The sequence below is a fragment of the Pseudopipra pipra genome, chromosome 6 (genome assembly GCF_036250125.1).
Source record: "Pseudopipra pipra isolate bDixPip1 chromosome 6, bDixPip1.hap1, whole genome shotgun sequence".
Classification (NCBI taxonomy): Eukaryota; Metazoa; Chordata; class Aves; order Passeriformes; family Pipridae; genus Pseudopipra; species Pseudopipra pipra.
In genome coordinates, this window is record NC_087554.1 from 5,555,327 (window position 1) to 5,569,511 (window position 14,185).

The 14,185-nt window shown below is 38.6% G+C and overlaps 1 protein-coding gene across 1 annotated transcript in view; it reads left to right on the top strand.

The window, feature by feature from the left end:
- The window catches only part of NAV2 (neuron navigator 2), a 210,795-nt gene that overhangs the window by 49,929 nt on the left and 146,681 nt on the right, over positions 1-14,185 (top strand). The window contains 2 exon segments of the mRNA XM_064657171.1: positions 6,416-6,533; positions 10,189-10,241. Coding sequence (XP_064513241.1) covers positions 6,416-6,533; positions 10,189-10,241 — 171 coding nt within the window.

The window sequence follows — 14,185 nt, forward strand, 5'->3', positions numbered from 1 at the left end:
ATTGAGGAAAAAAACCCATGCAATAGTCTTTTGGATAGCAATGCAAAGCTTCATTCATTCTAGAAGAGTCAACACTAACCTTTTACTGGGATTTGTGTCATGGTACAGATGTACAGATCTGGATTTCTACAGGATTTAAGAAACGTGGGGGCCACACATTGTAAGACCTGAAAAGGGTTCTGTGACAAATGCTGTAAAACTTGGGGTTTCACTTTTTTTTTTTTACCATGTGCTTCTTCATTGTCCTTTTGCCAGTAACTCAGCAATATACCAGCCATATTATTGTCAGGGACATAATCTCTATGCACTTTCAAAATAGCCTTTATCCATACTGTGCCCCCTTGGAGCCAGAGGTGCTTCAGAGGGATTGAGGTTTTCAGCTAAACCTTTGGCTTTAGCTATTTAGCTCTGGGCTTTACAGTGTGATATCTGTTAATGAGATCATTGTGTTGGACTGTAGCATGGATCAGCATGAGACTGCAATCAGTGTTACCAGTCAGAAATTGGGATTTCGAGACTCTACATGTGTAAGCCCTGTTACATGGGGCAGCATCTGATGGGCTTCTGCCCCCATGACATTGTCACGACTGCAGGCATTCCCATTAGTATCATCTCAATATGTTGTGTCTATTTTTAGGGTTTGGAGTGTTTTGGTTTTTTCGCTCCCTGTGAACTTCAGTGGGCAGAGTGATTTGGTTAGCAGCAACATGGGCATTGCATTGTAGTGGGTGTTCTGGAATGGGAGTTCGTCAATATGGCTAACCCTGCTATTCAGTCATGGAAAAAGCCTTGCTCTGCTCTAATTATGCTACATGATGTCAAAAAGATATTCTTCAGCTGTTACCAAGTTCACGAGAGCCTGATTCATGATAATTATTGGAAGAAAACAATTGCAGTCTGATTAGTAAGGAACTGACGTGGTAAAGAGAAGGAAAGAAAGGTTTGAAAATTTACTTGGGCGTTTATTATAATTAGATTTGTGTGTGTGTGTGGAAATGAGTAACAAGGAAAAGATTCAGGCATATTTTCTACTTAGTTGCATAGAAAAGAGACATTCTTTTCAAGTAGATTCATATGAACCCTTTCCTTTTCATGAGCATAATTCAGAATACCAATGCAGAGGCAAAAATATTGGGTAGTTCTTGCCTTCCCATGTAGGACTGCATTCCATTTAAAGGAGACTCTGGAGTACATGATAATACCTGACACCCTAACCTAATTGCAGCCCCATGGATATACTGGGTCTCCTCTAATGTCTCTAAAGGATTTTCCTGGATTCATTGCTCTCGTGAGTTATCCATGCTCTGTATCCTGGGTATGACTGGCTGTGGGAACAGAGGTATATAATCTTACAGATGCTGTGTTTGGCCTTACCTACCAGCAGATCAAGAAGAACCACCCAGGTATCAGTCTGGCTGCCTCCAAATGGTATATGAAGAGAGGAATACTGTGGTTTGAGATGCCAACTTCAGGCCATTATAGCTGGCTAGGCAAGCTCTAGTTTATTTAGCTTTCTGCTTGATTTTTTTTTTCCAAGGCTAAGAAAACATGTATGAATTATTTTAAAGTGGACAGAAGCTTCAGAGTTTTTGCTTTTTGCTAGTCAGCTTTGTTCCTCGGCCTTCCCTGAGTGCTTAGTGGGGGCTGTGTGGGCTTGAACAAACAACCAGTTCTGCAAAAGGCACCTTTTGTACTGGTTCAGTGTTCAGATACAGGGCAGGTGGTCTGAGGTGAGCTTGGCTGTGGTGGATGTGCTCTCTCAGTGCAGCCAGAAATGTTACATGAGGCTTGAAGTGCCAGGAAATTTCAGGGATCTCTTAACTGGAAAGCAAAATTTCTCTCTTATCTGAAACATGCTTTAAAACAAGCGGGTATGAGGCTAAGGAGAGAGAAGCAAGGAGAAACCCAACTAAATTTCAAAATTCTTCAAACTTATTGATGGAAGACAGCGTTCAGGTCTTTTTCTTTACAGACAGCTTTCAAAAGCTTTTGAATTTGGATTTTTTTTGTTTGTTTAAAACCGTACTACTTTTTTCACTAGTTTTTTAGCTCTGACTCATAATGTACTGAATATTTCCAAAATCAATGCTTAACCGTAACATTCTTAATTCAAATCTGATGGATTGAAGGGAAAAGAAAGAAGTCTTTCACATTTATTTTTGTTCCCAGATAACTGGATTCCTAAGAGAGAAAAAAAGCTACCAAACACCTTTAAAAAAAGCTAGAACTTAATTCCAAGTTAAACATTAAACTGACTTGGACACAAAGACCTGCTTATAGTGATTAATGCCCAAATCATGATGTTCACTTGATTTTTGTAACTAAAATAATGAAGCTGCTTTGAGTGATTTTCATACTGTGTAAAATCACTGAAAAGTTTTAAAAGCCCATACTGGTGTATATAATAAGGCAATATCTCTTGGATCAAATATTTCATATCACAAGATTTTTATGTTTTTTAATTAGACAACTGTTCGGGTAATTTTCATGTGAATATTCAAATGTGATTTTGTAGCTCATTTGCTGAAAATACCTGAGGAACACTCAGAATTCATGTGCAGAGATAGGAAAATGGAAAGTTTCTCAGCAGTGATTTCCTACTTCTTTTATTATTGTTTTCCCATTTATTTGCCTGGTTTTGAACATTTGAAAACACTGTGTGCTTTGAAACATATTTTATGTGTCTAGAAATAGCAGCCATTGTATTTATATTTTTTCACTTGTTTGTATGGAAAAGGAAAAGAAACATTAGGAATCGTATTTGTGTAGTACATTACAAAGACTTGCAACAAACAGGTTTTGAAAACATCCTGGAAAGTTTCCATGATTAGCGTAATATATGCTGTAAAAATCAGCAGTGACCTCAAAGAGCTATTGCAATAAACCTGGATAGAGCTTGTAAATATATAGCCCAGTCAGTTAAAAAACAGTAATAATTTGCATGTTAATGCATGTTGCAAAATAATGTTGTATAATAACACTTTTAAGAGAAGGACAGATTTATTATGTCTGTATTTTCCTGCAAAAGGCTTTTCTAATCAACTAGTGGAGTGAAATAATATTCCACACCCTTAAATACCCCAGAAACAAATATTTCCTCTGTACTGGTGTGCATTTAATGGAATATTTTATAATAAACATAAAAGCTCTGCTTGTAGTTCAGATATCAAACACAGACTGACTTCAGCACCAAAGTGGGGTTTACAAGAATAATTTAGCATTAGAGGGAGTTTCTTTGTGTTATCATAGACAGTGAATCAGACAGTGGGTATTTGGTTTCTTTCAGGTTGTCTCCTTTACCGGGAGCATTTAAGGGAGTTAGGGATTTCTTCGATGCAGCGTTTATTTACGGGGTATGAATCTAAGTTCTGATGTTCCTGGATGTAATAGGAATTAGGGCAGTAAAGACAAGTATGGGATAGCAGTTTTGCACTGCCAGCCATACATTCTCACGTTGTTATTTGACCTAAAAATCAATCCTAACCAGCTCTCAAGGTCTTGCCGTTGCTGTGATTTCAGGCTCTGCCAGGAGGGGTCTGCTGCTGTTTTAACTCTGGGTCTGATCCAAGGATTTGTCTGACTGCATGATGATCTGCATCATGGGAATGATCCAGGATGGAACTGATGCATCAAAGTATAATCTTAAATTTGCTGGAAGTCATTCTGTGTTAAATTAGGACATTCATTGCAGCTCTCTCATTAAAGGAAACGTGGTTATTGTGTTTGATAAGTTGCTTGTCAGCTAAATTGCAGGAACGGTGTAGGGGTGTGTGTGGACCTTGCACTTGCAAAGTAAGTAGTTTCCAACGTGTTTCCTTGTATGTCTTTACTTGTAGATAAGAAAGCTAAAACCATGTGGCAGAAAAGTAGGTTAAGTCAATCCTAGTTCCTTGAAGTCATTGGATCTTTTAAAGTATCTTCCTGTTATGGAAAATGTTTTCTTGTAAAAGGGGCTAAGGAACACAATGTCTCATTTGTGCAGTGAGGGTTTCTTGCCCCTTTTCTTTTATTGGTCAGCTGGGGAATTCACTCATGTACTCAGCCTTTATTTCATTAAGGTGTCTTTCAGCCCTGTTTTTATCAGAGGTGTTCCATTGTGTTTTTCTGGTTAAGTCCATGATGCTGTTGGCATTGAAATGCACATCCCGCTGCTCTGAAGAGGAAAGTAAAGGATGAATGGTGGAAAAGAGGGACATATGTTTCAGATGTTAAGTGATTTGTTCATGGCTGCTACCAGTAGTGTTTCACAGGTTTAAAAAAAAAAAAAAACAACAAACAAAAACAACAAAACACAAATGAAGACTTTATAACCAAAAACTGGTCAAAATCTCTGCTGTTCATTTTATCATATTAACATTGAATCAGAAAGAGGAGTGTGAAATTACAATTCTTTATTATATCCAGGTTCCTCCATCTCATGACAAATACTTCACCCTTAGTTTCGGCAGTTGGCTTTTAACTCCCATGAAGGAGAACATGACCATCACATTGAAAAAGCAAGGCTTAAGATGCTCCTGAAATTAGTAGCTGTGGCTGTGCTCAGCCATATCGGTCAGTAATTTAGGGGATCTGCATTGATCAGCTCTGGGGCCGCCAGCACAAGAAGGATGTGGACCTACTGGAGTGAGTGCAAGAGGAGGTCCATGAAAGATGATCAGAGAGCTGGAGCACCTCTCCTAAAGTTGGGGTTGTTCTGGAGAGGAATTTTGGACAAGGGCCTGGAGTGATAGGATAAGGGGGAATGGCTTTAAACTGAAAAGAGGGCAAGTTAAATTAGAAATTGGGAAGAAATTCTTTCCTGCGAGGGTGGTGAGGCCCTGGCACAGGTTGCCCAGAGAAGCTGTGGCTGCCCCATCCGTGGAAGTGTTCAAGGTGAGGTTGGATGGGACTTGGAGCAACCTGACTTAGTGGAAGGTGCCCCCCCACCCCCCCGCCCATAGCAGGGAGTTGGAACTTGGATGATCTTTAAGATCCCTTCTAACCCAAACCATTCTGTGATTCGGTGATATGGAGAGTTGCACAGCTCAGGAGTGGCATGATGGAAGGGGAGTGACTGTGAACCCATGTTTTGTTTCAACAGTGTTTTGCCAGCAGACAGAATCTGAGTGTAGTAGCCATCATTTCCATCTACTTCCTTAAAGGCTTGGGATAGAACTCTTCAAAGCCTAGTGATCACAGACCTGAGGGTTCAGGCCCTTTTCCTTGTGCTCTTTTGTTTCCATCAGTAGTAGTGAAGGAAAACAGTAGTTCCTGGGCAGTGCACAGGGAGGGCTTTCCCTGGGCTTCTGGGGACTGAATACTGTTGTGTGGACATTTCCCTCCAGGCCAGTGACTCACACACTGGTGTGAGACATATGTCATCAGCATAGTGGTTTATAGGGTCTCTGGAGTGTTGGGATAGGTAATGCTCTAAGAAAGCACATGGTATCTACACCTGCTTACTGATAGATCAAATTGGGATGAATGTATTTCTTCAGAGTAGGGGTGAACCTTAATATTTAGGTATTTGAAAGGTAAAATGCTGATATTTAATTGTGTTTACCTTGTTTCTTTGGAATGTAAGTAGGTCACATAAAAAAGTCTTAAATTTTATATTTGTCCTATATGAAGAACAGGAAACATTACTCAATTCATAAGGAGAAATTCCTAATCAAGTGATTTAGCTTCTTTTCGTTTACCTAGCATGAAAAGTTTTATAAGTTTCCTGGTGATGTTGAATAAGTTGTGCTAGCATGTGATGAGCAATACTTAGTGCAAATTAGAGAGCTTTTTCATTGCTTTGTGTGCTTAATTTTCAGATAATACATTTTGAAATAAATCCCAACAGTTAGAAGTTTACATAAGAGATTAAAAGCAATTTAATAGGCCTGTTCAACCTATGAGATGGAATTCATTAGAACTGGTGGATTTTTAGGGCCTTGAAAGGTTTCTTTGGTAATATTAACGAAGGAGTTTCCTCACAATGAAATTGCTATATAGCTAATATATTCTAGGAGTGTTTTTGGGGAAAAAATCTTTAAACTTCCTCAATATCAGCTATCAAGAAAAAATGTCAAAGGGAAAATGCAAAAAACACTTGGGTGGAAATTGAAATGTCTTCTACAGAGTCGCTGCAGCTGTTGAATATTTCGTTTACCTCCTGATGATCCATTCAAGCTGTAACACATTCAGGAGTTTCCCATCATCTTCCATGAGCTTTGATGTCAGATTGCTGAATAGGAAAATCCATACTACAGTGAGCTGAACACTTGATCTGCACAATGCCTTGAATTTTAATGCTGTTGACTTGTCTCAAAGAGGAAAAAAAGCAGTGATGTTACATCAGCCTTTTGCATACTGAGAGAAACAAAGAACTCTCATTTTTAAGGTTGTGTTATGAGTAATAGTTTGTTTTTGTTTATCTTTCTCCTAACAGATTTATACGGATTGGGCTAATCATTATCTGGCAAAATCTGGTCACAAGAGATTGATAAAGGATTTACAGCAAGATGTGACTGATGGAGTCCTGTTAGCTGAAATAATCCAGGTTGTAGGTGAGTGACTTTGTGTTTTTACCAGGTATCCAGCAGCTCACTCAGACAATCAGCATCTTTATCTTCTACATAAACACAGTGTTGGGGGGAAATCGATCCAACTACATGGATGTAGATAATGTAGATAATTTTCCTACAGAGACTTTGCTAATTAATTTGAAAAAGCTATGTCTTAAAGTATAGTGGAAAAATATTGGATGTTGATGATAAGATCTCCTGACACAGCAATATTACTCCACATGGCTGAATGTTAAAAAAACAACTCATGAGGGATTTTTTTTCTGCTAGGATGCTGTTAGCCTTCACTATCTCTATTTCTAATACCTTTTGGGTACTGGCCTGAATATAATTCCCAGTGATACAGGCCTCCTGTGTTGAACCTTCTGTCTCCAACTGGAATTGGAAAATCCATGTATGCAGCTGAGAAAGGAGAAGAAGCACAACTTTTATGTGACAGAAAAAGAAATCTTTCCTGACTAGTTTTCAGATGAGGAAGATCATTTGTCATTAGGAGAAATCTCAGCTGCACACTCAGTTGTCTAAAGTTCTCTTAGTTTGCACTAATGTTTGTAGATAATGAAAGTTCCAGGCCATTTTCTCCATGTAAAGCTACATATTGTCCCTCTTCCCTTGGGCCTGGATCCTTCATTAGTTCCTTCAGAGGCTCATCCGTCTGGTACTTGGGATGCAACAAAACACATACATGGGCCGATGGAGATGGATGGAATCAGAAAGCCTGCTAATGGGAATTAGGACAACTATTGTTAGGAGAAAACTAACAGATTTGAGATGCAAATTAAGAAGCCAGCAGTGAACTAACACATCAGAGCATGCATATTTATGTGTGGTTGAGATGCTGTAAACGAGGTGGTTCCTTGATTTAAGGTACAAATCCACAAGCCCTGTTCTGGGATGGCATTGGGAAGCATCTTCCAGTGACTTTACTGGAACATGTTAAAAGAACTTTCTCTCTGTGTAGAGCAACATTATATCTCAGTAGCATGTACCTGCCGTGCAGGTACAGAGGTATAAACAGGCCATAAATTAATTGATTGGGTGTTGACAGGTATTCTCTGTGAACAGTGCTTCATCCTCAGTCTGTTTCCTTTGATAGGAGAGAAACCCAGGAGCAGTTAGGTGTTGATTGCTTTCATGCCTATCTGGCTCCCCTGTCTTAACACTGTTATGGGAAACTTCTGCATGAGAACACGTGTGCAAGACTACAACCATCAGAATGTGAACTTACCAAATGTAGCTGTTCGAGTATTGACTTGTGAAAACTCTTATGAAATTCAAATTATTCCCTCTAAAATACACAGAAACAATTATTCTTTTGATAACTTTTGGTTTTTTTTTTTTCCCCTGGTCATTTTAAGAGCTGCCTTTTGGCTAATATTTAAGATAAGGTCTGCAAGGTGTCAGAAGTTAAAGTACAAGAGGAAGGATTTCTTTTTCACAGAATGTTTTCCCATATGAAAGAAAGGTCATATTTAAACATTCTCAGTTTAATCCTCGGAATTATCAGTGAAGAAAAGTAATTTGTTTCTGCTGTGTATGGCCTTATGCAGCTGCATCTCATTGTCACAAAGATGGCGAGAACTTTCACACCCAGAAGCAGCTTTATCTGTAGCCTGGAAAATCCAAGCTTTTTTTCTAACTGTATAGTAGGAAAGCCTCTATATGTAGTGCAGGAGGTTTGGTTTTTTTTTGTATTAGGGTGTGCTATGTGTAAAAGCAGCCATGAAGATCCTTCCTCCTTTTGTATGTGCTTCGAGTATCTGGAGATTATCCAAAGTTGTTGAAATTAATTCAGGTTTACTTATTAGTGATACAGTTTTTCTTGAGTCATCATCTGAGATTTATGTCCCAGATGTAAGAAGAAGACTATGAGAGTTAATGGTTACATAAAGACAATGATGGCAGTCCTTTGTGCTTGCCTTTCTGAAGTGAAATAGCTGCATTTAGGAAAAAGGAACTTTAAAATTGATAGCAACTAGGTTGTTCTTTTACCAAAGCATCCAAATGAGGGGCAAATCTATAAAGAGGTGAAACCAAACATCACTGCATTTGACTTCAGAGATAATCTTCAAAACTGCTAATGATAATATAGAAGCATGATGACAGTTTTTTTCTAATTTGCAAGTCAATTAAATGCATTCCCAGCATTCTGGGTTATTTCAGTTTAAAATTCATGAGTCTATAAAAGAATGTGTAAGTAATATGTGCCTTAGTAATGCCATATAAACATAGTAGCTGTATTTAAATTCATGAATGCAGATATACTGGGTCTGACCTGGGTTATTAGAGGAATATCTGTATGCTTGTCCCAAACAAGAGAAAGCTCATTCAAAAGTTCATTGGTTTTCTTTCAAGGAATAATTATGCATGGTGCCAATTTTTAGGAATATAGCTATAAATTTTTCAAGCTATTATAAATGTAGTTGGTAGAGATATTGCATGATGCTGAACTGAGAGATTGTAAATATTCCAAGATGGATGCACAGGACTTGGAAAATGGGATTTAACAAGTTTGTCTTTGTTTCTGAATGACCAAATCCCAGATGGAATTCCTGAAAGCAATGTATGCTCTTGGTGTGTAAGGGTTGACAGACTACTCTGGGGACCATACAGTGAATTTAGCTGCAGTCTTTTTCAGATTGGCATAAATTCTTAAAGGCATTGGTGTGGGATAAAGGTGTACTGTGACATGGATGTGTTAAAAAGGACCTACTATGCAAGAGTGAAGTTGTGTTGCTACCTTGTTTGTCATTGCTATGACTGCTATTGGAATACGGTGCGAAATTTGATCCTCTTAGCTGAAGAAAGTCATGAAATGAGATGGAGTTCTGTCTGCTGTCCTGGGAATATATGGGAGTGGTAGAAAATATAGGTTTTAATATATGAATCAAATGGGATGTGAACACCTGTCTTTATTACAGTGAAAGAAATGTGGGAAACTGAACTTTGGGAAGCTGAACTTTGGTTATAACTGGTTCTTCAGACTAGCACTGAAATAATTTCAGGGTTTAAGCCTGAAAGGTAAAACTGAGCAAATGAAGACTCTGAGGCAAACATTCACCTCCTCAGGGATTTCATTGTTTCACTTGTGTCTTTAAAGGTGGAAACTGTATTTTTCTGCAGATAGGGTTGCATGTAAACCATGGCCAAGAAGCTTGAAAAGTTCTTTCATGATTTGTGCTTTAAAAAAAGAAAAATAATAAAATTCTTAGAGTTAGGGATCATAAATTTCCTATCTGGATTTAAAACCTATATTCACCCTACAAGCAAACCAATTAACATGCAAGCATATATATATATGTATGTATGTATGTAGTGCTCAGTTTTCCACGCAGCAGTGATTCAGCTTCCAGAGTTTAAATCTGTTTTGTAGTTTAAAAGAATTCCCTGTCACTGTACAAGATGTTGTCAGACCAGTTGGCTTCTGCCCCCAGCTGTCTCTGGAGGCATGACCCACTAGGAAACTCCAGCTGCTTTTTGCTTTTTGGTGGCTCTCAGTGTTTCACATATTCACTTGGACTGGACAACTACAGTCCGAAACCCCTTTATTTAACTGGTAGCAAGTACTCCGGAAATCACTGGAATAAATGTCCTTGCTTTAGTTTTTTTGCTTTATTGCCTCTTTTTTGCTTTTCAGCAAATGAAAAGATTGAAGACATCAATGGCTGCCCAAAAAATAGGTCTCAAATGGTAAGAAATAAAATGGTCTGTTGTTTGTGTGTGCATGGTTGAATGATAGTGTGTGACTTTGAGACTTTTAATAACAATTTTTAATTAATTTTTCACAGTAGTGAGACCAAAGGTATAATCTGCAGAACATTAATATGGCAGTTTTTGCCCCGTTGAATTAGGCCCTATAATTTGTCACATATTTACAATCAAGATTATTCTTACATTGCTCTTTTATATTTTTGAAATATTACAGGAATGTATTATATTTTTGAAATATAAACAGGAATGTATAAACATAAAACTTTGTTCCTCTATATAGACAGCAGTATTGAGAAAGAAGAATTAGGTATTTATAGTTGGATTAAGAGTTCCTGTATCCTTTGAAATGAAACAAAATTAGTGATCAATATGCACTAAATAAAAAAAATTCTAATAGTGAAATTAAAGATGCAACTTGTTGACAGATAGGAAGTTAGTTTGAGTCTTACTTGTATCTAATATTCAAAATTGGAGAGCCAAAAAGTAATGCAGGAAAATGAAAAGCATATGGTACCTCAGGAGTATGTCTGCTGTGAGTATTGCTGAAGCCTTAAGTTTTAGGCAGAACACAAATAATAAGAAACTGATTTTTTACATGCATCCTAGGAGTTCAGCATTTAAAATTCACCGTACTTTAAAGAAGATAATTTCCTTTTGTGTTTTGAGAAAAAAGTTATTTTACAACATAAATTCTAAAATCTCCAAATGCTTACTTTGGGACACGTGGATATCCGTTCTATGTGTGAAGCTTCTAATGCCTTTTGTTTTTATAACTCTGTTCCCAACTAGCTCCACAACTGCATTGTGAGCACAACCACTCACATAGTTAAATGAAATATTAAAGATTTAAGGAGAGTTTGTCATCTTAAGTCAAAATGACACTTAATTCTGCTCTTCTATTTTGGCTTTTTGTTGTTTCTTGGAAGTTATCAATCTTGTTTAAACCATGGAGCGACTGCTCTGTAAAAGGAAAGCCATCAAAAAGATTTATCATTACTACTTCTTACTGCTTTGAAGAGGTTGGTTGCTATTCTTGCTGTAGCCACAGCAGCTGTCTAGAGTATAAATAATGAGGAAATTTTGACAATTACTATAATTTAATGTTCCAGAAGTGTGTCATAAGAACTGAATTTCATTCAGGACTGGAGTCTATAAACAATTCCAGGACGTTGCTGCTAAAAGTCACTTGAAGTCCTTATTGTTAATGAAGAAAGAATGTTTTTCTGTTGGATAGTGGGATGCATGCAGTGGGTTGCTTGTGGAATCCGGATCAGGTTATAACCAGAGGCATGCAGGGGGCATGTGCTGGGTCAGGAATGTTGAAGATTGCTGGGAAGAGATGTTTGCTCTGCACTGTCTCCTCTGAAGTTATTCCACTTGCTCAGTCAGGAGGGTGCAGTGGGTGGGACTGAGTCCTCATGAGATATAGTCATAGCAAGGCATCCCCAGCGGTTTTCCCTATGTGGGAAAAATGAGAATTTTGCTTATGGCTTGCTTTTATTAAGTGCACATGCTTACGGAGCTCTTTATCATCTTACAGTAAAGACACTGTTGTTGCCCAGAGAAGCTGTGGCTGCCCCATCCCTGGAAGTGTTCAAGGCCAGGTTGGATGGGGCTTGGAGCAACCTGGTCTGGTGGAAGGTGTCCCTGCCTATGGTGGTGGGAGATGGAACTAGGTGATCTTTAAGGTCCCTTCCAACCTATATCATTCTATCATTCCATGATTCTGTTCTGATTCTGCTGAGGCAAGAACCTTTGGCAGGTCTCTTGTGTTCTAGGACAAATACTTGTATAGATACAGCAGCCTTCATCCTTGGCCTTTCAGTGCCTTTTCCTCTTAATATGGCTTACAAGGTCCTGTAGAGTGTGAGAACTGGTGTTTGTATCTGATAAGTGTGGTTCAGAGAGGTAACACAGGGAAGGCCACCCAGTCAATTCAGACACTCAACCAGGCGATGACCAGTCTAATTTTTTCAAATCAATCTTTCAGTTATAAGTCTCCGTATCCATACTGTAGTACCTGTAAGGTGAGCACCACAGATGGGCAGATTTGGGGGGTAAAAAAAAAAAAGGTATCATAAATGAAGATTTAACTTTGCTAATTATATAGAAATCCAGCAGATCTCAGAGGGAAGCCTTCTTCCATGCTGTCTTCCCCTGTGGGCAGTTACCTCATTTATAGGTTCACAGTGCCTTGAGCAGACACTGGTGAGCTGAGCTGTGAAGGATTAGCTCACGCCCAGCCAGGTGTATCAGCTTAGAAAGGTGGACTAAGTCTGTGTCTTCCAAGTCTGTTAAAGGAGGTGTGGGAAAAAAAAGTGCATTTGCTTCCATGTGGCACAGTCCTAAGTTGGTGACTGCCAAGACTTAGTGAGCTCATCACAGAGCCAGATCCGGCCTCCTTGCCTTGTTCCCATTGCTACAGTGTTGGAGAGCATCATACAAATTGGCCCAAACTGAGCAGTAGAGACAGCTTGGGTCTGTCAGGCTCAAAGCCAGTGCTAATAAGCCTTGTCAGGTTAAGTTTAGTACTGCATAACCATGTGGGACCATCAGTGCTTATCAGCCTAGTCCCAGTGCCAAAAATGACATGACAGGGACCCCACTGGCTCCATGAAAAATCACTTAGGTGAGAACCTATCCTCCCATCATCATCTTGTCCGGGTTGTTCTGCTGAGGGGAGGATCCGTCTTCCTTTGCTCCAGATAAGAGTTGGCTGGCTTTTGTATAATCTATTATAGACTATTCTGTAGCTTGTCCTCTGCATGAGATCCATTTTAGGTTTTTTTTTTTCCCAAACCTCTATATTTCTGTTCTGTAGATATTTGTCTAAACAAAAGCCTGTAATTTTGAGGATTAGTTCCAGCTGGATGCAGAAAATACTGTGGGTAATAGAGGATGTAGTTGCATGGAGCATAGGCTCAGGGACCAAGACGATTTGGAGACCATTTAAAAACCATTTGGGTTTTTAGAATAAAACCCCAGAAAATGTTGGCATGGTTCTTCATAACTGGGTGAAGGACAGTACAACAAGGCCAGTTGTCTCTCCTTCACACTTCACTTAGGTCAATAAACCTGAGTAGGGCTATTTGCTAGTATTGTTTGGTTATAGAAAAACAGAGATATTTTTCTTTTTTTAATTTCTTTTAATTTGCCTCTTGTTTAGGGGGTGATATTAGAGCTCAACACTTAGCATCTTGCAGATTATGGACTATATAGGAGGTACCGGTTACTACCGGTTACTATAGACTATTATTGACATGGGTACCTTTGCAAGTGCTGAATGTTACCTGTTGTCAAAGGGCTCATATCACTTACATTTATAAAATGATAAAGTAAACAAAAAATAGAGTGCACGAGTTGTCTCTGCTGTTTGTTATATATGAAGTCTGACTGTAATGGCAGCCTTTAGAAGTCTTGCTCTAAAGGGGCTGTGTTCTGTCTGTGAGGAAATATGTTGTGTAAAATGCTCACAGGTTTTGAAGGAAGTTCCACCGAGGTATTTTAGCATGGTGTGACAGCTGAGCATTTTATCACCTGTGTAATATAGCACAGCCAGGAGGGAGAGAGAGAGAGATGGTTATGTTACCTATTACATGCAAGTGACAAATCCTAACACATGAGATATAGCTTAGATGGTACAAGACAAGGCAAAGGACAGGATGTTTGAAAGAACAGAGAATTAAATTGGAGAGCGAGATGAAGGAAAGAGAATAGAAGGGACTGGGGAGAGAGACGACTAAAGGAAGTATGGGGAGAGACAAATGAGAAAATAATTTATTTTTTTCAAGGTTGAAAATAAAATTAAAAATAACAAGTGATGATACTATAGAAGAACTAAAACATTAGATGTGAAAGTCTGAGAAAGTGATGGTGTGTTACCCATGTTACTGAAGCCTGAAGGGGTGGAGTGGTAGCAAAGA